This window comes from Lathamus discolor, chromosome 5, assembly GCF_037157495.1.
Source record: "Lathamus discolor isolate bLatDis1 chromosome 5, bLatDis1.hap1, whole genome shotgun sequence".
NCBI lineage: Eukaryota > Metazoa > Chordata > Aves > Psittaciformes > Psittacidae > Lathamus > Lathamus discolor.
Genome location: NC_088888.1, coordinates 6484390 through 6505016, shown reverse-complemented (window position 1 = coordinate 6505016; position 20627 = coordinate 6484390). Strand labels below are relative to the sequence as shown.

At 56.5% G+C, this 20627-nt stretch overlaps 2 protein-coding genes across 3 annotated transcripts; one reads left to right on the top strand and one right to left on the bottom strand.

Moving 5' to 3' along the window:
* Nucleotides 1-664: 664 nt before the first annotated feature.
* MEA1 (male-enhanced antigen 1) lies at nucleotides 665-7364 on the bottom strand. Its single transcript, XM_065679553.1, has 4 exons — nucleotides 7317-7364; nucleotides 1575-2075; nucleotides 1373-1490; nucleotides 665-1306 (listed from the first exon to the last, which is right to left on the bottom strand). Exons 1-4 carry the CDS (start codon nucleotides 7347-7349, stop codon nucleotides 1143-1145), a joined length of 816 nt encoding a protein of 271 aa, XP_065535625.1. The 5' UTR covers nucleotides 7350-7364; the 3' UTR covers nucleotides 665-1142.
* KLHDC3 (kelch domain containing 3) lies at nucleotides 1907-20570 on the top strand. 2 transcript variants are annotated; one of them, XM_065679548.1, is made up of 11 exons: nucleotides 1907-2075; nucleotides 7317-7552; nucleotides 8653-8829; nucleotides 11002-11117; nucleotides 12455-12526; nucleotides 12743-12956; nucleotides 13241-13327; nucleotides 15621-15729; nucleotides 19299-19372; nucleotides 19730-19808; nucleotides 19924-20570. In XM_065679548.1, the coding sequence occupies exons 2-11, from the start codon at nucleotides 7399-7401 to the stop codon at nucleotides 19988-19990; spliced, it is 1149 nt and encodes a 382-aa protein (XP_065535620.1). In that variant the 5' UTR covers nucleotides 1907-2075; nucleotides 7317-7398; the 3' UTR covers nucleotides 19991-20570. The 2 variants fall into 2 exon arrangements, with proteins under 2 accessions (XP_065535620.1, XP_065535621.1); XM_065679549.1 differs by lacking the exon at nucleotides 1907-2075 and adding an exon at nucleotides 2776-2891.
* Nucleotides 20571-20627: the final 57 nt, after the last annotated feature.

Below are 20627 nucleotides of genomic sequence, written 5' to 3'. Positions count from 1 at the left end.
CTCGGGCTGGGCAGGTTTCCTCCCGGTGCAGGACAGGCTTTCCCGATGCGTGCGCTTTGCCTTGCATTACAAACCACCACCTCCTCTTCAGTGGAGCCTGCGCGCTGCTAGGCAGCAGCCACTCTTCCCTGCCTGCAGAAGGAGCAGAGCTGCGGTGCACAGAGGCTGTCGCTGCCCTACTGATGGTCTGTCTCTGCCGGCAGCCCCTGACCTGTGGCCAGAGGAACGGGCCGTGGCAGGACAGGAACGTGTCCCGGCTACATGCTGTACAGCTTCGATGTTCTCATAGCTTTGTGTGTCTTGTTCTGGGTCAGGGAACTTCTGCTTATCACCATTAGTTTCCTGCCTATTCATTCCAGTGTCCTGGACACCTAAGAAGGGGACCATGTGAGAAAGGGGGGAACGTGTTCGCCCTCCCCACCACGTGTACTGCTCTGCGCAGACCTGTGTCTGCCCCGACCTGTGTCTGCCCCGCTGCGGCTGCCCCGTGCTCAACCTTTGGGTTCTAGCATTAGCGCTGCTCATCTCTGCCTCTCCCCACGTCAGTCAAATGGACAGAACTGGAGCTGCCTCTTCCACTTCACCTGGCGCCCTCCTCCCAAGGGAACAAGCAAAACTAACTACTGCATCCACCCCCTGGACACAAGTATTAAGCTGCTTACAGTTCATATGTACATATGGTGTACTTTATTTTCAGTAGAGCATTACATAGTATGAAAGTGTTGGATTTTGTACAGATGTCCCTGTATGTACAGAACTAAATAAAACTGATCTCTTGGAAAGACAACACTGGACTCCACCTCTGCTATTCCAACACACAGCCCCCAGCCTGGGGGGACAGGCTTCAGGTGTGGAGAGGGACTTCCAAATCCAGTGTTTGTCCCAAGGAAGCCTGCGCAAAGCCAGCCAAGCCCCCATCCCTCCTCACACACACACACACACACAAAGGTACAGAAACCCATGGCCACCCGGCTCCTCGGGGGCGGAGGAAACCAGCACAAGGACATCGCAGCAACTCACATGCGGGACAAGCCGGGAGGTGGATGCTGGCCGGGTCCGCTCGATGCCCAGCTCCAGGGCAGCGGGTGCTGCGTGGCAGAGGGAGGGCCGGGGCTGGCAGCCCCTGCGCCGCAGCGTGCCCATCACTTCCACTCGGGCCTGGGCGCGCCGAGGCCGTGCCGGGCCTGCAGCGTGCGCCGCACCACGTCCTTCCACTGGTCCTCCGAGATCTGGCTGGCCCAGGGCGGGATGCCCAGGCTCGGGAGCTTCACGCCGGCCATCGTCCTCTTCACCAGCTCCACGTGCTCTGGGGACAGAGAGGCCGTGAGGCCGCGGCCGGGCACCGGGAGGGCGCGGCCGGAGCCGCCGTTACCTGCGTCCATGGGGATGGAGCTGCGGCTGCTCTGAGCCGCGCCGCCTTCCGCCGCCGCCCCCTCTTCCTCCTCGCCCTCGCTGTCCGCCGGCGGGTCGGGCAGGTGCAGCCTCAGCATCTGCGGCGGCAGGCGGGCAGCGGGGGTCAGGCGCGCTGCCCCGCCGCCGGCTCCCCTCAGCCCCGGCCCGGCGCCGCTCCGTACCTGCAGCCGCTCCTGCAGGCCGGGGCCCGCCTCAGCGGCGGGGGGAGGCCCGTCGGCGGGGCCCTGCTCCGGCTCCTGCCTCAGCGGCTGGTACAAGTACCCGCCGCCTCCTTCCTCCTCCTCCTCCTCCTCGTCGTCCTCCTCTTCCTCGTCCCCGCTCCATCCCGCCGCGCCGTCAGGGCCCTCCGGCGGCCCCGGCTCCTCGGGACACACCCGCTCCGGCCCCATGCTCCGCGGCCCCGCCATGCACCGGGGGAAGCCCCGGCCCCTCCCGCCGCCGCCCGGAAGCGTCGCCGCGGGGCCCTGTGGGTGCCGTAGTCCCGGGCCGGGAGGCCCCGCCGCCGCCGCCCTCCGCCGCCGCGCCGGGCTCCGCAGGCTCCGAGGGGCCGGGCCGGGCCGAGCCGAGCGGGGCGGCGCCGGACTACGAGTGCCAGGGAGCGGCGGGCAGCGGCTGTCGGAGCGGGGCTGCCCGGCCGGACCGGGCCGCCTTCCCTTCGCCAGGTACGGGGCTGAGGGCAGCGGGAGCTGCCGGGGCTGTGCCGGGGCTGGGGCTTGGAGCTACCGCTGAGCCCCGCTGTGAGCCCCGCCGGCGGCGGCTGGAGGCGCGGGGCGGCCCCGTAGCCCCCGGCTGGCGGGCGCTGCCCTCCTGCCGCCGCCGGGCCTCCGCTCTCCATCCCCGCCGGCTTGGTCAGTTTGAGCACGGGCCGGGCTGGTCTGGGGCCGTGTTCGCTGGCGCTGCCCGGAGGGTCCGGTGTGACAGAGCACGGGGCCGCGTGTGAAGCGCAGCCGGCCACGTTAGCGGCTCGCCCTCCCCAGGGCTGCCCTTGGCACGGCGCAGGCAGCTCGGCAGCGGCCGGAGGCCGAGGTCGGTTCCAGGCGGAGGGGAGGGGGTTAAGGAACGTCTCCGAAGCTCAGCTGCGCCCCGGGGGGAAGCAGCAGTGGGGCTGGGGTGGCAAAGGGGGGAAGCCAGCACAGCAGGGGCCGGCTCTGAGCTGCGCTTTGGGCTAAAGGCAGTCAGCGGTGAGCAAGGTATTTGGGCAGTAACGAGGAGGTGGAGCTGCGGTCGGCACGGAGGGACACGGGGATGGATGCTCGGTCCGTGATTCCCATGTCTGACGTGAGCTTCCACATCGGTCCGAGTTAAGCCCAGGGGCTCTTCTAGCACCGTCTGGTTCGCTGGTGCTGGAATTGCGAGCATCCGAGCCGCTGAATGTGCAAGCTTGCAGTTTCGCACGGCCTTAGCATAAATAGTCAAAGCATCAGATAAATGTCAAGCACGAGCGAAGAAAGCGGCTGGTTCTTGTGCTATCGCTGACAGTAAGTTGGGTGTGCTTGAAATAGAACGGTCTGCATGGGCTGCTGCGAGCTGGCTGGGCTATTTTAGGTGTTACTAACCCTTGTGGCTGGCATCTTCGGGGAGACGGGACCGAGGCAGCCACACGGTAGGATTTGCTCTCCGGAGCAGCTCTGCAGGGGCAGGAGGCTGCTCGGCTTGGGGGGGGGGGGGGGGAGGCTGTAATTTTGGGGGTGACAGAAAATCCAGGCCACTTTCTGCTGGGTTTCTCTCCCTGCTTTGGGAATGGGCTGCAGCAAAGCTGATGTGAGCAGCTTTGGGGAATGGCTCTAGGTTTCGGTGTGTGCGTGCAGAGGAGCAAAGGGAACTCTTTGTGCCGAGGAGTGGAGCTAAGGGTGTGTGGTTTTGTTGTGAGATTGTGACCTGGCTGCTGTACCTGGAGATGGTCAGTGGCTTTCTACCTGGAATGGAATGTTTTCATGGGTGGAGAAGAGGAGGCTCTGGGGAGAGCTGGTAACAGCCTTCCAGTATTTGAAGGGGCCAACAAGAAAGCTGGAGAGGGGCTTTGGACAAGGGCCTGCAGGGACAGGACAAGGGGGAATGGCTTTAACCTGACAGAGGGGAGATTGAGATGAGACATTAGGAAGAAATTCTTCCCTGTGAGGGTGCTGAGGCCCTGGCACAGGGTGCCCAGAGAAGCTGTGGCTGCCCCATCCCTGGCAGTGTTCAAGGCCAGGTTGGACGGGGCTTGGAGCAACCTGCTCTAGTGGAAGGTGTCCCTGCCCATGGCAGGGGTTGGAACTGGATGAGCTTTAAGGTCCCTTCCAACCCAAACCAGTCTGGGGTTCTTGAGCGCTGCAGGGGAGGGGAAGAGGAGAGGGTGTCACTGTAACAGCTTTGGAAGGTTTGATAGTGAGAATTGAGTGATTTTCTGGTGCTCTGAGGTGAACGCTGGGGCATATGGATGACGATCGTTTCAGGCATTATGTGCGTTTCAGACAGCAGCACAGCCAGAGATTTGGACCTGTTGTCCGTAGGTGCTGTATTAGAAGACCACGGAGCTGAAAAGCCACAGGTCCCTTTGCTGGGTGCTTCTGCTGACAGAGAGCAAGGGCAGTGCTGAAGGATGTCCAGAGATACCCCTCTGCAAACAGCCCTGGCAGCTTCCACTCGTGACAGCACGCCTGACACAGCGACAGAGCTGCTCTGCAGTCACCCCGTGGCAGTTGTTGCACCACTTACTCTGGAAGCACGTACCCTGTGTTGCCGTGCCCGGCCATTGAGGGCTTCAGGTGGTGACCACAGCGGGTTATTTTGAGCACTTCTTAATTTTAGCTTCCCTGTGCTCGGTGGCACAGGAACAACTCGTTGCTGTGGTCACTTAATTGCCAGCAGCAGCAGCATCGGGTCCTTCAGCAGTAGGTGAAGTGTCACCTGGCTTTGAGAGATGTTCCTGTTCCTGGCAGTTAATGACAGGACCTACCCAGGCTTCCAACCCAAGTTCCTCTGCATTCTCTGCGCTTGACTGTTGCTCTGGATGGACAGAGCCAGCAATGGGCTGAACGAGTTGCTGGTGCTTCTTTAGGTGGAGCAGCTCTGGGGAGGAGAAGGGTGGCTCAGCAGGGTCCAGCAAAGAGACACGCGCTGAGCTCCGTGTCTGCATAGATGCAGGAGGCAATAGCTCCTAGTGGCAGTAGCCTCTGAGGTCTGAACCATTCAAGCTCAGTTTTGCAGTGCACATGAAAAAGCACCTGGTTTGCTTGAACTGGGACGTGCAGCACCTCCTGCAGCCAGTGCCCTCCGGTTCTCTGGCACAGTTTGCCTCCATCTAGTCAATATTTCTATGGTTTCTAGCCTACAGCCCTGCTGCTGGTGTCCTGAATGAGACATCCCAGAGTGTATTTTGCATAACAGTTGGGGGAGATCGTTAGTAAATGTTTCGTGTTGACTTTGCTGCTCCCCTTTCCCCCCCCGCCCCGGCTGTGCCCTGTGTAATCTTTAAAGAAACCTAAGGCATCCTGCCTAATGCCAAATGTATTAATGCCTCGTCGGAGTGAGGTTGGAAGGTGGTGTGTTTATGTCCTCATCTATGTCGTATGAGTTATCATTGGATTACAATGAAATGTAATAGTGTGCGGAGTTATAGGACAGAAAATAACTCTCTTTTTTCTTCAAAGATGTGTTTGACTCGTGTTTGCAGATAGTGCAGAGAGAGGAATGGCAGCAGGAAAATTGGCTTTGGGACAGGAGGCTCGTCCGGTGAAAGGATTTCCAAAGAAGGCAGGAGAGGAGAGAGGCTGGAGCTGGATGGGGGAGTGGGGAGTCCTCAGGAGATGGGGCTGACCTCGCGTGTGGCTGAAAAGGGGAGAGCAGGTGCTTGGCAAAGGCAGGAAGATATTGGGGTGGTTTGGGGGCTGTGGCCAGTGGCAGAAGAGGAAGATGGATGTTTTTACTGCAGCGTAGGGAAGAGCAGTCAAGTGTGGAAGAGCCCTGGTAGCTTGCTAAATCCTGTGTTTTCCTTTACCTTTTAATATATGATCCTGTAAGGATCACTTCACGCTTCTGATTCATTCATTTCATGGAAAGAAAACAGCATTCCTGCGTGCCCTGGGTCTGAGGAGTGGCAGCCGGAGGCTGTGCTGGTAAAGCTTCCTGATGTGTTTGCTCTGAAGGGGTATCCCCATCCCAAGCTAAGGCAAAGCGTGGCCAACTTCAACCCCATCACCCCCACCACTGCCCCAGGGAATGGGTATCTCTAGGAAAACCTATCCCAGTAACTGTGATGTAGGAAAGGACAGCACGACACTGTTGTTACGACATCAACATCCTTTTCTACAGTGTTGTAACCAGCTGGCCCTTGGGCTGCTGCCTCTCAGTGACTGGATTGATTTCTTAGGATGTGTAGCCTTTGTTTCCTGTGTCTCTGTGACTCATTGTAATTGTGAAGCTGTGCAGGCTCCTGTTGGGTGGAAGGACCAGTGTCCTGCTCCGGCAGCAGCAGCGTGCTCTGCGGCACATGGATCGAGTGAACTCCCAAGTGTGAAGAAGACTCTTCCCAGCCTTTGTGGCCAGAAAGGCTTGGCACCAAGCCTGCCTGCCGTGCCAGGCTGCTCTGCTTCTCTACCCCAGAAGGAACCAAGCGGAGAACTTGGAAGCAAGATTAATCCTCTTAATCTTCCCCGATCAGGTTCAGCCTGAAGGGTGTTGAAACTGTTGACACTGGTGGTAAAGTCCAGCCGAGCTCCTTGGAGCTTTCACAGAACCACTTAACCAAGAAGTGATTTAGAGAGAAACACTGGTTCGGTTTTCAGTGGTAACCCATGACTAGGCAGGAAACAGATTTAGATATGTGAAGTCTTCATCGGAGTCCGAGAGGTGACTTTGGTGGTCTCCATGGAAACTCATCCCTTCTGTAGCTTTGCGGAGGACTTGTACAAGAGCTGCTGCCTGGCTTTAAAAATACTATGGTGATTTAAGGAGCAGAATCCAAACCCGCTGGGTCTGAACCTGGGATGGTCCCAGGCACACAGTGAAACATGGCCTGTAGCAGAGGGAGTTGTTCCTGGGCCCTTCTGGAGCCACTCAGCTGAAGAAGAGCTTGATGAGACGGTCTGGGTTGCTGATCGCACTTTAGGTTGCAGGGGTTGCCGCAGGGAGAAGCCGCTTTGCAGGAGGGACTCCTTGGTCTGGGCTCATCTGTTACAAGTGAGACTGCAGGATGGAAAATGTCTTCCCCAGAGGGCAGTCAGGCATTGGAACAGGCTGCCCAGGGCAGTGCTGGAGTCACCGGCCCTGGAAGTGCTCACAAACCGCGCAGACGAGGCCCTCAGTGCCATGGGTTAGGGGTGGCCTTGGCAGTGCTGGGGAACGGTTGGACCGGGTGATCTTGAAGGGCTTTTCCAACCTGGCTGATCCTGTGATGCTGAGAAGAGGGGTGCTGTCACCCACCCCTGTATCAGGGAGGCAGTTGCTTTGTGTGGGGGTCGCTCTTTGGGTTTCTTTTGTTGAGTGTTTTTTGGGTTGCAGTGTCTTCCTCTGCTGTTCCTCACCACCGATCCCAAGAGCATGCTCCCTTCCCTCTGGCTCTGTTCTTTTCACCTTCAGAATTGGCTCTCAGGATGTGTTTTCATTCGTGTGGACAAACTGTTCTGGCGTGCCCGTGGTGTGTACATGGCCAGGGCACAGCCGGGCACACAGCACTGCTGCCTTCACAAAGGTGCTTGCCTTGGGCCTCCTGTACAGCACCCTGAGGGCGGTTTGTGTGTGAGGGCATCTCTGCTTGCTCACTTACAGTACCTGCTATGTGTCTGCTTCCCCAGGGGACAGTAAAACCACCTCCAGTCGGGAGGCAGATGAGGGAGGGTACAGTGCTGTGACCTTTGTAGTTGTCATTCAGGGGAGACCTTCAAGATGGGCCGTGTTATTTTAGCATCCTGCCTGTGTTACAGAGCCGGGTGGCAGCGCGCTGGCCGAGGAAGCATGAGGCTGTGGCACTGGGGGCCCTGAAGACCGCCTGGCTCGCGGGGAGGAATGCTACGGTGGGCAGTGCACTTGGAAGGTGGGCCGCGGAGGGTGAACCACGCTGCCGTGGCCGTCGGGCACAAGGTCTACTCCTTCGGTGGGTACTGTTCTGGAGAAGACTATGAGACGCTGCGGCAGATTGACGTCCATGTCTTTAACGCAGGTAAACATACATCACTGTGGTACCTGGAGGTCCGTGGCTGGCTGGATTTGGTTGGTTGTTGTCTTACCCACTGCTCCTTAACGTGTTCCGCTCTGAAACAGGCTGCCCGACTCTGATTGCCACCAAAGTTATTAGCGTAGATGGGAGCCTCTTCCCTCCTGCAGCGCTGTATTTGCAGCCTCAGGAGCACGACAGAGGGCTGTAGGTCAGCAGACTGCTAGGACAAGGACACCCTGGTAGGATAAGGGCTCACTAGAGTAACCACATAGTCCATGGCTTGTTTTGCGCTTGTTCTCTGTGTACGCTCACTCAACTAGGTGCAAAGAGGTGATGTTTAGCTGGCTCATGCCCCCATCCAGTTTGCAGCATGGCCCTAGTGTGGAAGGGGTGGGAGCCAGAACACTCGGTTAAGTCTCCGGGTTTAGACTCCTCTTAAGATGCCTGACCCTTTCTCTCTCCCTGTGATAGCGTTTCAAGTGAACTGCAGACTGTTTTCTGCTATGTTTTGTGTTGTGTCAGTGTCGAAAACAAAACTAGAGTCTGTGTGCATGGTAAGGGCAGGGTGTATTTGCCATGTAACACTTGCTGTGACTCTTGCCCTGTCATTAAACCCTGTAATACCTGTTAATTGCTCTGGCTAATGCTGAACGTGACATGCAGGCTGCCAGGAAGCACAACCTGTAATCGCAAGGAGCTCCTTTTAGTAACACAAGGTTAGCAGGGAGGACTCCAGTATGGATGGGGGTAAAGGAGATAGGCAGCTGCCTCCTTTAGAGCTTAAAAACCAAAGCGAAAGCAAATAAACCCTCTTCCTACAAAGCTGCTGAGTTGTTTTACTTAAACTGCACCACTTCAAGTCTAAAGGATGCCTTCAGATGCGTTCCGTCCCACAGCGAATTATGCCTGTGCTGCCCATTCTTCCTGATTTGAGTCACTTCACAAACATCATGAGCCTCAAGTCCTGTCCTGAGCCTGTTTCTGTCCATAGTCCTTGGGTACTCCGATGTTTCCTCTAGTCTCATGTGTGACAGGGTGGTCGTGACCTGTGAGCACCTGTAGCGGGCTCAGCATTTGACGTGGGCTCCAACTTGTGCTTTCAGTGTCTCTGCGTTGGATCAAGCTGCCTCCAGTGTGGACAAACAGCCGAGATCAAGTGAGAGAGGTGCCCTACATGAGGTATGGGCACTCAGCAGTGCTCATAGATGACACCGTCTACATATGGGGCGGTCGCAACGACACTGAGGGAGCCTGCAACGTGCTCTATGCCTTTGATGTCAGTAAGTTCCAGCTTCTCGCTCTTCCGTGCCGCAGCTGCTCTTGCTGAGACCTCTCTGCCCCACCACACTGCTCCCAGACTTGGTTTTTGTGGCCCCTCAGTCTCTCCACAAAGTGACAGCCCGAGGACATGGGGCACATGGGGACTTGTGGCTCCCTGTTTCAGCAGGCTTGGAAGGGGCGCAGGGTGCCAGGTGTGTCTGCACACTTGGCTCTCTGTAAAAGCCTTTGAAGAGAGACTGCTGAGCTTGTGCAGTAATCAAACTGGGTTTAACTTTTCTATCAGCGTTGTGTGCTCGCTCTGATAGTAACTGCAGCTCAAGTGTTTGCTCTGTGTGATGTGCTATCCCTTAACCATGGCTGAAGGTTGCAGCGAGAAGGGGCTGGAGCTCTTAAGGATTGTGGTTCCTCTCCGGGGTGCTCCTTCTTTCTGAAAGCATGCAGGAGGGTGAGGAATAAAATGGAGAAGGACTGAGGGCCAGGATGGGGAAAATGAGGGAAGGTGCGAGTTGAGTTAGATAAGCCTGGAAAATAAACTCTGCGAGCTTCTTGGTTGGCTTCTCCATCGTGGTGCTGGAGCGCCTGGGGAGAACACGCACCGTCAGGAACTGGGTGCACGTGAGTGTCAGGAAAGGAAGGGAGCACGTCTGGATTCTGGAGGCAAGTCCATCTAAATACTGACCACCAGCTGCCTTGCTGGACTTGCAAGGGAACTGCTTGCTGTGGTGCTTGGTCCTGGGTTCGCTTCATTGCCAGGAGATGTCTCACAGCTTGAAGCTGCTCCCTGGGCACGGGGTTTCTCCCTTCCCCTGACACGTGCAGCTGGGAAGCCACCAGTGAGCCTCTATCTACACAGAGGCCTTATACTGGGAGCTGTCTGCTCCCCCTGCCAGCTCCAGTGCTTTAGCATTAAGTGACAATTAACAACAGGCCAGACTTGAGTCCTGTCCGACCCCTCTGCAGCTGCCTGCACACACTGTGCCTGTCCCCTGCCAGTCCTGGAAAGTGAGGCTGGCAGCTGCAGTGGGGCAGGTTCCACTGCCGGAGCGCCATCAGGCTGGTTAAAGTCCTGGTTAAACGCAGTTGTATCCCCTGGGGCATTGAGCAGATCACGAGTCAAGGTCTTCACCATCTCTAATTTGACATGTTGTGCTTGGGTGAACCCTTGCTGATACCATATGACTGGGCTTGGAAGCAGCCCATGAAGGTAAGGAACTTGATAGCCACGGCAGCTTTCTTACTAGAGGCTGTCCAGGGATTCTGTTGACCTTGCAAGACCCTTTGTGTGGTTCCAGCTGGAGCCGAGGTGCATAGCTGTGGCCATGGGCCAAGTTCACAGGAGTTATCCTTGTGAAGAATGTTGCTTTGGCTCCGGAGTTACCACATCTTGAAATAAGCACTGCTCTTGGCAGCTCGCAGCAGTTAGCTGCCTCGGGGCTTATCTGTGCCTCTCTGGGCTCTGGGGACAGGTGCCTGTGCTTGGCAGGGAGCGAGGCTTGGCTCCCCGCTGCCCTGGCATGGAGAACAGCTCTGGCTAAAGTCCTCCCCTAAATCAAGCCAAGCCCTAGAGCTGAATGTCTCTGGTGCAGGCTCCCATGGAGCAGTGTGAAGGGTGGAGAGTGAGGAAGGCTCCCCCCTGAAGAGGTGATGAGAATGTAGCAAGAGGAGCAGATAAGATAGGGAGAGCTGCACTGCAGAGGTGCACAGTAGCTCTCTTGACACGGTGAGCTTGTGGTTAAGTGGCTTCTGCCTGGCTTTGAGGGCTGGTTTTCCTCTGTCAGTCAGCATCTCCATGCCGTGAGGTCAGCTTTGCCGCGTCATTGCTTCGTTGTAATTGAAGCTGCAAATGCAGAGTTGGTGAGCGACTCGCAAGTCGGCTTTGCAAGAGGTACAGTAAGAACAGAATTGCTCGAGCGGTGCTGTGCTACTCACGCTTCAACTGTGAGCTGCTTGTCAGGTCAGGCAGAGCCAGGAGCTGAGACCTCTGCCACCGTGTCCTTCTGCAGAGGCTCAGGCAGGCAGCCTTGCCCGGAGGAGCCTGCAGCCTCTCCAGAGAAGCAGATGCTGTGTGTGAGAGAGGGATTTCTGCCCCAAGCATGAAGAACAGCAGTAAAGAGCTGTCCCATCCCAACGCCTGCTGTCTTTGCTCAGCATTGCTTCCTGCTGTGTTTCAGACACGCACAAGTGGTTCACTCCCAAGGTGTCTGGAATGGTCCCGGGAGCACGGGATGGGCACTCAGCTTGTGTCCTGGCAAAGAGCATGTTCATCTTCGGAGGTTACGAGCAGCTGGTGAGTCCTCCCGGAAACCGTCACTTGGCAATCCCTTGGGAAAGAGGGGTACCCAGGCCACCGGGAGGGGCAGGGTACAGAGCACATTTGTATCCATAGTTGCTTTCCTGTTATAGCTCAGCCAAGTAATGGTGTTAATTACGCAGGTTATGCATGTTGTTCTGTGGAGAAGATGCTTGGGAAGGTAGGCGTAAAAAGAAACGGTGGGGTTTTCCCTTCCCCAAACCGTACAGATAGGTAAAAATAGTTGGGTTTTATCCCACTTTTTTCTGGCTCACTTCTCAGCCAAATTTAGGTAGCGAAATACGTAACATCTTTAATAAATACATTTCTCTTAATTTGGCTGAGAAACGACCCAGAAAAATCACTTTCCAATCCCCGCAGTGTTGCTGTGAGGTTTTTTCCTAATCTGGTACATGTTCCTTGTGTTCCGTACCTGCTGTCCCATCTTGCCCATCCCCTCCAGCAAGCTCTTGCCCTCCCGTTAGGAATACCTTGAGCTGGAGGTCATCCTGCACTGTCTGTCAGTGTGCCTAGTGCTCCTTTGAGCAAATCCTTTTGTTCTGATCTTAAGAAGGGGGTAAATGTCATTTCAGTCTATCGCCAGGCTCTGGAAAACGTGGGCAACATCACATCTGTTTATTATGGAAGAAAGCTGGGGCTCTGTTACGGCAGTCCCAGCGTGATTCCCTTTCTTGTGAGGGCAACAGCTTGCCAAAACCATGGTCTCGATTACAGCAGCGGGAGCAGTTCAAATGGGGCTTGTTTTTAACCAGTCCCAAACAAGGCTGCCGCTGTCTCCCTGCCATCTCTCCTGCCTGGAGTCTGCTCTTTGTCTAAACGCAGGCGTTTCCAGGCAGCTAGCTGTTTGGGTCCCAAGTTTTGTGGGATCCTTGGAACCACGCGTGTATTTGCTGCTGGATGTTTCGCTTCCTAGAAGTGATCTGAGCTTCTACCCCTCATCAGGTGGCCTTAGCAAAGCCAGTTTGACTGTCCCATTAGTGCTCCTTTCTGCTGCCCCTTTCTGCTGCATGGGATGGGGGCCAGTTTCTGCTGTTAATGTGTGTACTGCGTGGTACCTACAGTTCCTTTGAGGGAAGGAACTAAGCACCAAATAAATGGGAAAGCTGCAGGGAGAGACAGGACACCTTTGAGGAGAAATAGGCTTTGCTCCCTCATGGTAAGCGATAAATGTGCTGCCTACCCTGACATCTGGGAGCAAGCACTGTGTCTTTTAGGAAGCACTGACTCGGAAGGGATGCTCCAGGTCTGTAGGACAGCTTCCTTCCTAACTTCCCAGTCCCTTTGTGACCCCTTTGTGTCTTGCTGTCTTCCAGGCCGACTGCTTTTCAAACGATATCCACAAATTGGACACCACAAACATGATGTGGACCTTAATCTCTGCCAAGGTCAGTGCCTGCTTTTCACGCTGGTTTGCAGAAGGGGTCTCGTACCTGTTGTCCCCTGGGGTTGCTGCCTCACAGTTACCTCACAGCTTCCGTCCGCTGCGGCTGGGATCTACAAGAGGGAAAGTTCTCCAGGAGAAGGCAGCCACCCCAGCTCCTCATCAACATGGGTAATCTGCATCCTTCCTGTTGTCCTGTCCCTTTGTGCTGTCCCTGCAGGGCACGCCAGCTCGCTGGAGAGACTTTCATTCAGCTACCATCATTGGAACAAAGATGTACGTGTTTGGGGGCAGAGCTGATCGCTTTGGGCCGTTTCACTCCAACAATGAGATCTACTGTAACCGCATTCAAGTGTTTGATACGGAAACAAACTCCTGGCTGGACTCCCCTTCAACTCCAGTGCTTCCTGAAGGCCGGCGGAGCCATTCGGCATGTGAGTGGGGGTCTGCTGAGAGACAAGGGCTGTGGAAGGAGATTCCTGCCTGCCTCGGAGGGGGAGTCTGGTTGCTGGGTGGAGATGGGGGTTAGCAAGGGGTCCACAGAGCCTGGCTTCAGTGGAGAGCTGCTGCTCACCAAGGAGTCTTGCACACAGCCCTGCACGTGAAGGTGATGAGGGTGGATAGCCAGGGCCACTTTGCTTTGTGTTTGATGTTGGGACAGGGACCTGTCGGGCTCTGCCTTGGGTGGCACACTGATATCTATGCTTACTCCCCACAGTCAGCTACAACGGGGAGCTGTATGTATTTGGTGGCTACAACGCACGCCTGAACAGACACTTCCATGACCTTTGGAAATTCAATCCAGGTATTTAATACTTTCGGCTTGTTGCTCAAGGCCCTTCAGTGTGTGAGTGCTCAGAGGAGCATACTCTCCAAGGGCTGGGAGCATGCCTGGGGGGAGATATCTCCAGGGAGATACTGCTTGAACTCAGGGGAATAGAACGTATCAGCTGTGGAAGAAGGGACAGACACCCCTTGAGAAGTGCAAGGATGTTAGGTTATGGAGAGAGAAAGTTAGAAAGGTGAAGGCACATCTGGAACTAAATCTGGCCATAAAAGATAATAGAAGTACTTTACAAATGTATTGGCAATAAAAGGAAAACCAAGGAGAATCCCCATCCTCTGCTGGATACGAGGGGAAACCTAGTGACTGAGGATGAGGAAAAGGCTGAGGTACTTAATGCTGCCTTTACGTGCCCAGTCAGCATGGGTTCATGAAGGGCAGGTCCTGCTTGACCAACCTGATCTCCTGTGATAAGATGATCCGCCTGGTTATGAGGGAATGGCTGTGGGCACTGTCTGTTTGGACTGAAGTAAAGCATTTGACACTGTCTGCCAGTGGTCTCCTAGAGAAAGTGGCTGCTCATGGCCTGGATAGGTGTGTTCTTCAGTGGGTTGGAAACTGGCTTGGATGGCCAAGCCCAAGGAGTGGTGGTAAATGGCATCACATCTACTTGGTGACCGGTCACTAGCGGTGTCCCTCAGGGCTTGGTGTTAGGGCCAGTGTTGGTTAATATCTTCACTGATTTAATATCTTCACTGTTTAATATCTTCACTTTAGTATCACCCACTGATCTGGGTGAGGGGATCGAGGGCACCCTCAGTGCATTTGCAGATGACACTAAGCTGGGTGCGAGCGTTGATCTGCTGGAGGGTAAGAAGGCTCTGCAGAGGGATCTGGATAGGCTGGATTGAAGGGCTGTGGCCAGTGGTGTGAGGTTCAGCAAGGCTCAGTGCTGGGTCCTGCCCTTGGGCCACACCAAACCCCTGCAGCGCTTCAGGCTTGGGGCAGAGCGGCTGGAGAGCTGCTCAGTGGAAAAGGACCTGGGGGTGCTGAACATGAGCAGCTTGTGCCCAGGCAGCCAAGAAGGCCAAAAGCATCCTGGCACCAGTGTGGCAGCAGCGCCAGGGCAGGGACTGTGCCCCTGTACTGGACCTGTTGGTCTTAAAGGTCTTTTGCAATCCAGTTGAATCTATGATTCTGTTCAATGAAATGGCTTTTCTTCAGCAGCATTGACAGGAGCTTGATGCCATGTTGGGGATCTCTTCCTCAGACTGCCTCTGAACCCTAGTTAAAACATGCAAAAGGAAGTGTTGCTGAAAGACACAGCTGACCAAAGGGTGGTTGGCAAAACCCTGTTCTTAAATACGCAGAAGTGCAGACAGAAAATAAGATAAGGGGAAGCAGTGGGGTTAGGGGAGCAAGAGACGGTAGCTGGGGAAACCACTCATCTTGAGCTGCAGGATTGCCACACCACGCTCCCCGGGTACCATATCGAGCTGTGCAGCAGAAGGGGTAGCTCTTCAGCTGGTACCTGAGTCACCTGGGAGTTGTTTTAGGTCCCTAGGGCTCTTTTTGCGGTCCAATAGACTGATTTGGTTTGCTAATTGCTTCGCACAGTGAAGTCACCTCAGAGCAGCCAACTTGCTGCTCCCCAAGCTGATCTATGAGCTAGCTGTGAGAGCTCCTGGAGGTTTCGGGGTTGTGCATTAGCACTTAACCACCCCCTGCATCCTTGCACGGAGAGCAGCAAGGACAAAGGCTGCTGCCTTCCTCCCCACCTGGTTCAGTTCCCCCTGCTCCCCTCGCACAACCAAGCTGCCCCAGCAACCCGCGCTCCGCGGTGATGCTCTGCGCTCAATGCCTGCCACCAGATGGAGCCGGTTCCTGGGTCTCCCTCCAGACCTGCACCGCAGCAGGGTGCTGGGGATGGAGCCTGCCTGCCTGCCCCTGGAGCAATGCCTTGTCCAGCTCCCCGTGACGGCCAGCCTGCTGCTGGGGCAGCCCGCGGCTCCTGGTGTCCAGGCTTTGCAAGAGAAAACCTCTGCCTCAGAAGCTGAGAAGCCCACCAGCATCCTGGCCTGTATCGGCACCGGTGTGGCAGCAGGGCCAGGGCAGCGATCATCCCCCTGTGCTGGGCACTGGTGAGGCTGCACCTTGAATCCTGTGCTCAGTTCTGGGCAGATGTTGGGCAGTTGGTGCCTGTGGGGCAGTGGGCCTCCAGTTTTGCTATGATCTATTTAAATCCATAACCTGCTTACTCCCAGTCTTGGCCAGGCTCTTGTGACAAGCTGCTGCGTTCTTTTCTGCCCCTTAGTTTCTCTTTCTTGGAGGAAGATTGAGCCCAAGGGGAAAGGCCCATGTCCTCGGCGCCGGCAGTGCTGCTGCAGAGTGGGGGACAAAATCATTCTCTTTGGAGGCACCAGGTGAGTCGTGTGGCTCTGTGAGAGGGTTTGCCATCCCCTGCAGCGCAATGCGCCTCCGCGCTCTGCCCCGTGGTATAGGCAGGTACATTCCAGAGGCACGTGGCAACGGTCCCATCTACCCTGTTAAGTGTAAGAAACCATGTAGGTCAGGACTGCTCTGGAAAAGGCTAATGGGGAGATGAAGAAAGCTTGTGAATCTCCTGGTGACAAGCCTTCTTGTACAAGTAGAGGCCAAAGGGTGTAACGTCCTGTTCAGGAGGGGTTGTGCAGTGGTCAAGCTTCCTGTGAAAGAGGTGATGGGGAGGAGGGAGAAGATGCTGTCATCAGAAGGACCAGTGTCTTAACCTGCCCATCTATAGCAGACCTCAGACTGATTTATCCTCCCCTGTATGCTGCCCTGCTTCTCCCACCGCTGTGTTTCTTTCACTGGGGAGTGCGGTGTCTGCCAGGCTGCAATGGGATGTCAGCTCAGCTGGGAGCTGTTTGAGAAGCTCCACACACAACAAGGCAATGTTCTCTTCTGGGCCAGGGCTCCTTAGCAAAGTTTCCATTCACAAAAGGGACCTGATGTTAGGGATTTAGCTGTCAAGCACTGAAAGCGATACTGTCAGGGTGTGCAGGACAGCTGAATTTGGCCAAGAGCCTTAACAGCTGCTAAAAGAAAGGAAGTGGCCCATCACCAGGACACGCTCTATGCTATCTGTAACGACAAACTGCAGCTCTGGAGCACAGGCCTGTGTCCCAGCATCTGCCTTGCAGAGACATCTGAAATGCTTTCAGCCCTCCACATGGTTTAGAAAGCTTTGGGGCTTTCTTTGGCATCCTGGCTTTTGAGGGGTACTTCCGAAGACAGGTTTGGGCAGAGAACAAGGGAGGGCAGGTTCTGCTGATGGGCTGACCCGTGCGTGACAGTGAAGGGCCTTCGTGCCCCAGGGGAGCTGGGGGGGATGTTTGGCTCTAGGATGTCCATATGTGTGTGGGGCAGTGCTAGTGCAGGTGAGGTGTGCAGCGGTGCTGGGTTTGTCCAGCCTGCTCGGGAGATGCTGGGTGCTGCTAGAAGGGTTGGTAGGGCTTGATGGTAGTTTCGGATGCTCTCGGGTCCTGCGGTGTGGATTTGTTACGACCGCTGATGTTAAACCTAGGCACACCAAGGAAATACTAGCAAACCACAACAAACTTGACAGCAGCTTTTTGGGCTTTGGTCCACCTCTGCCAGGCAGTGCAGCAGCACCTTGTTTTCTGCAGTGAACAGCTTCAGGATTCAACTTCTTCTTTAATCCAGCCTCAACCCAAATGTGGGCTGGTTCATCACTAGGTCCAGAGAAGGGCAACGGAGCTGGTGCAGGGCCTGGAGCACAAGTGTGATGGGGAACGGCTGAGGGACCTGGGGGGTTCAGTCTGGAGAAGAGAAGGCTCAGGGGGGACCTGATCGCTCTCTGCAACTGCCTGACAGGAGAATGGAGCCAGGAGGGGCTGGGCTCTGCTCCCAAGGAACAAGGGATGGGACAAGAGGAAACGGCCTCAAGCTGCACCAGGGGAGGTTTAGACTGGATACTGGGAACAATTCCTCCCCCAAAGGGCAGTCAGGCATTGGAACAGGCTGCCCAGGGCAGGGCTGGAGTCACCGGCCCTGGAAGTGCTCACAAACCACGTAGACGAGGCCCTCAGTGACACGGGTTAGGGGTGGCCTTGGCAGTGCTGGGGAACGGTTGGACTGGGTGAGCTTAAAGGGCTCTTTTCCAACCTTGCTGATTTTGGGTCTCTGTGGTCCCTCGTCTGGGATAGGAAGAGCTGCTGGTAGCCAGGAATGCAGCCTGCTTGGACTGGAGGAAGGCTGTGGGGAAGGGGGGATGGCGGTGGGGCCAGCGCTGGCTTCCTGTGGCAGTTATCAGGTGTGTTCTGGAGCTGCCTGGAGAGATAAGTTTTCCAGGAAATGGGTGTAATGGAGAACTCCCTGTGGTCTGCTCCTGACCTGTGCTCCGGGGAGGGGGAGGGGGATTGGGATTGGGAGGGCTCCTGGAGGATGAACCAGGGTCAGCTTTCCAGGAGCAGCGCTGGAGGATGGGCCTGCACAACCCCTTTGTGTCCTGCCTTCCCTTACAGCATTTCCATACGCCGTTCAAGAGGCACTTCTGCGGCGTGCCGGCTCCTGAGGCATCCCCAATGCTTCATCCCCTGTGAGGGTCCTGCCCGGACCCTGCTCTTTTCCCCAGCTGGGGTCTGCCACTGTGCCCAGCAGCAATCCTGTCCCTTGTGTCCCATTTAGGTGACCGGGGAGTGTTGTAGCACCAAGCTCAGTGTTCCCGTTCCGCCGTGTCACAGCCCTTGGTCTGGTTTCCTCCCAGACCCTTCAGCATGCAGAGGCCATCCGCAGGGAAGACCGAGACAGAGAGGGAATGCTGTAAAACAGAGTTTAAGTGAACAGATGCTGATGCAGGGGCTTGATGCAGAGCTCTAGCTTGCTGAGCTGCTCTGCAGTGGGCAGAGCACTTGTGCTGCACTCCGGCTGCCTCCTGCTCTTGAACTCCAGGCTTTCCCTAGCTGCTTGCAGTTTGGTGATTAAACCCACAAACGAGGTGCCTGCTGCTTTCCTTTGAAAGATAAGGGATGGTCTAGGGTTTCCTGTGACGTGGATGGGAGATTAGATTGTGGCGTGGGGAGCACACAGGGCTGGAATTAAAGGGGCTCTTGCCTGTATCCGGGCGGATGGGATCCATCAGCGGCAGGTCCGTGTGGGCAGGGAGCTGTGCTCTGCAGCTTGTGCTGGGGTTATAGGAACACGGGGGGTGCAGGTTCTGTCTTGTGGGTCATAGGTGGGGAAGCGAGTGACACGGGGGTGCGAAGTCGCTGCCTGAGGTCCCAGCTAAGCGGTGAGGACACGCTAGATTGCCTTGTCACAAACCAAAGCAGGACTTCAAACCCGTTTCCTTCATTTCAAATGCTCCAAACACCACCCGCCATGGGAGTGCTTCCGCTGGCCCAGGCACCTCTGCTCCAGCACAGGCTGGTCTCTGTGCTAAGGGTGCCCAGTCTCCTGGGTGCTGTGGCTGTTCCATCGAGGGTGCAGAGGCAGGAAGCCATAGGTGAGGCTCTCTGTTCCCTAGGAATGCCTGGAGCCGTAGCTCCTTGCTGCCACTCCAGGACCAACGTGGCAAACTGGGATCGTTGTGGGTGCCTGCGGCCCTGACCAGAGCCTGTCGCACGCTCCGTTACAGCCTGAAACGCTGTCCCCAGTTCGGTACAACCAGGGAGCACTGCCTGGAGCCCATAGTGATTCCGGGGGGACACCGGGGAAAGGGCGGTGTGAAACCAGCCGGAGCCTGGTCCGTGTTCCTGTGGGTGGGAGGCGCAGCAAAGCACCAAGGACAGGGCAGGCCCGCAGCTGGAGTCAGTGTGCTTGCTGGTGGGAAGGGGGCAGCTCCCCCATTCCCTGCCATGGCTTAGAGGAGGTGGTGTGCGTCTGCGCGCCCGGCTCTGTGCAGCTCTGCGAGGACCTGGGGGACACCAAGGGACCGTAACTGATGGACAAGTGTTTTGGTGCTGACTGACGCTTTTCTTGGCTTCTGCAGCCCGTCTCCGGAGGAGGGAATGGGTGATGAATTCGACCTGATGGATCACTCGGATCTCTACATCCTCGACTTCAGTACGTGAGCGCTCCCTGCCCAGCTTGTGCCTCTCAGCACAGGGTGCCCTGTGAGCGGGCCCTGCTGCGAAGCACCATCCCATGTCCTCAATGGCTCCGAGTCCCTGCCTCTTGTTGGCAGGCAGCTGTCGGGCTGGTGTACATGCCTTAAGGCTGGCCTCATGGCTTTTCCTACACACAGGCTTGTTGTGGGAGCACCCGAGACTGCTCTAGCCTGCCCCTGGTGTGCACCCTGCCTTGTCCCTCATAGGGGTGGCCAGGGTGCTCTGCCCGGTTCCCTGTGGTCCTGACTGCACAATTCCTGACCCCAGAGTGGCCGGCCGAGGCCCGCTGTGCCTAACTGCCCTCTCCCCGCAGGCCCCAGCCTAAAGACGCTGTGTAAGTTAGCAGTGATTCAGTACAGCCTGGACCAGTCCTGCCTTCCCCACGACATCAGGTACTGTGTGCCCTGCTGGGAGGTCACCCCGGGGGTGCTCCCTCTCCTTGGGCTGCTCCAGCCCTCGGCACTGTGGTGATGCTTTCTGTCACTGTACCCCATCGTTGTGTTACAGATGGGAGCTCTCGGCCATGACGACAAACAGCACCATCAGCCGCCCCATCGTGTCCTCCCAGGGCTGATGTCGGCTCGTCCCTCCACCGCCCTGCCCTCGCCCCTCCACACACTGACCTCTTGCTCTACTGCCTGCATGAGTTTTTAGCCCTTTCGATCAAGGAAACGGTGAGCTCGGTTCATCTTGCCCCAGCCAGGCCTCCCTCTGCCCTCGTCTTCCTTTGGGCAGCATGAGTGTGCAGGCAGAGCTGGCCACTGGGGAAGGAATTGGCTTGCCCCAGCAGCACAACTGTGAACTGCCCTCTCTGCTGATGGATCCAGCACCTCCTGCCTTCCTTCACCTTGCCTATGGAGCTGCAGCTGCACTGGCCTGGTCCCTGGCCACTTTCCAAGGGCCTGAATCAACTCCTAGCACCAGCCGTGGCCCTGGGGTTGGCCTGGGGCTATGAACTGTTCCTGTGCTGCCTCCAGAGAGCAGGGATCTCCATGCCTGCACACACCAGTGCTGACCAGCTTCCGGGCACCAGACGGCAAGGTCCCAGCCCCACGCTGAGCCTGACGTGGGGGCCTGAGCCCAGCTGGACTCTCTGCCCAGCTCCCTTGTGAAACAGCAACCGGGGGGGTTTATAAACGCTGAGGCAGACTTGGTTCCTGCTGCTCTGTGTATCCTGGCAGGCAAAGGGGGAGAGGTCTGGGAGGGGACAG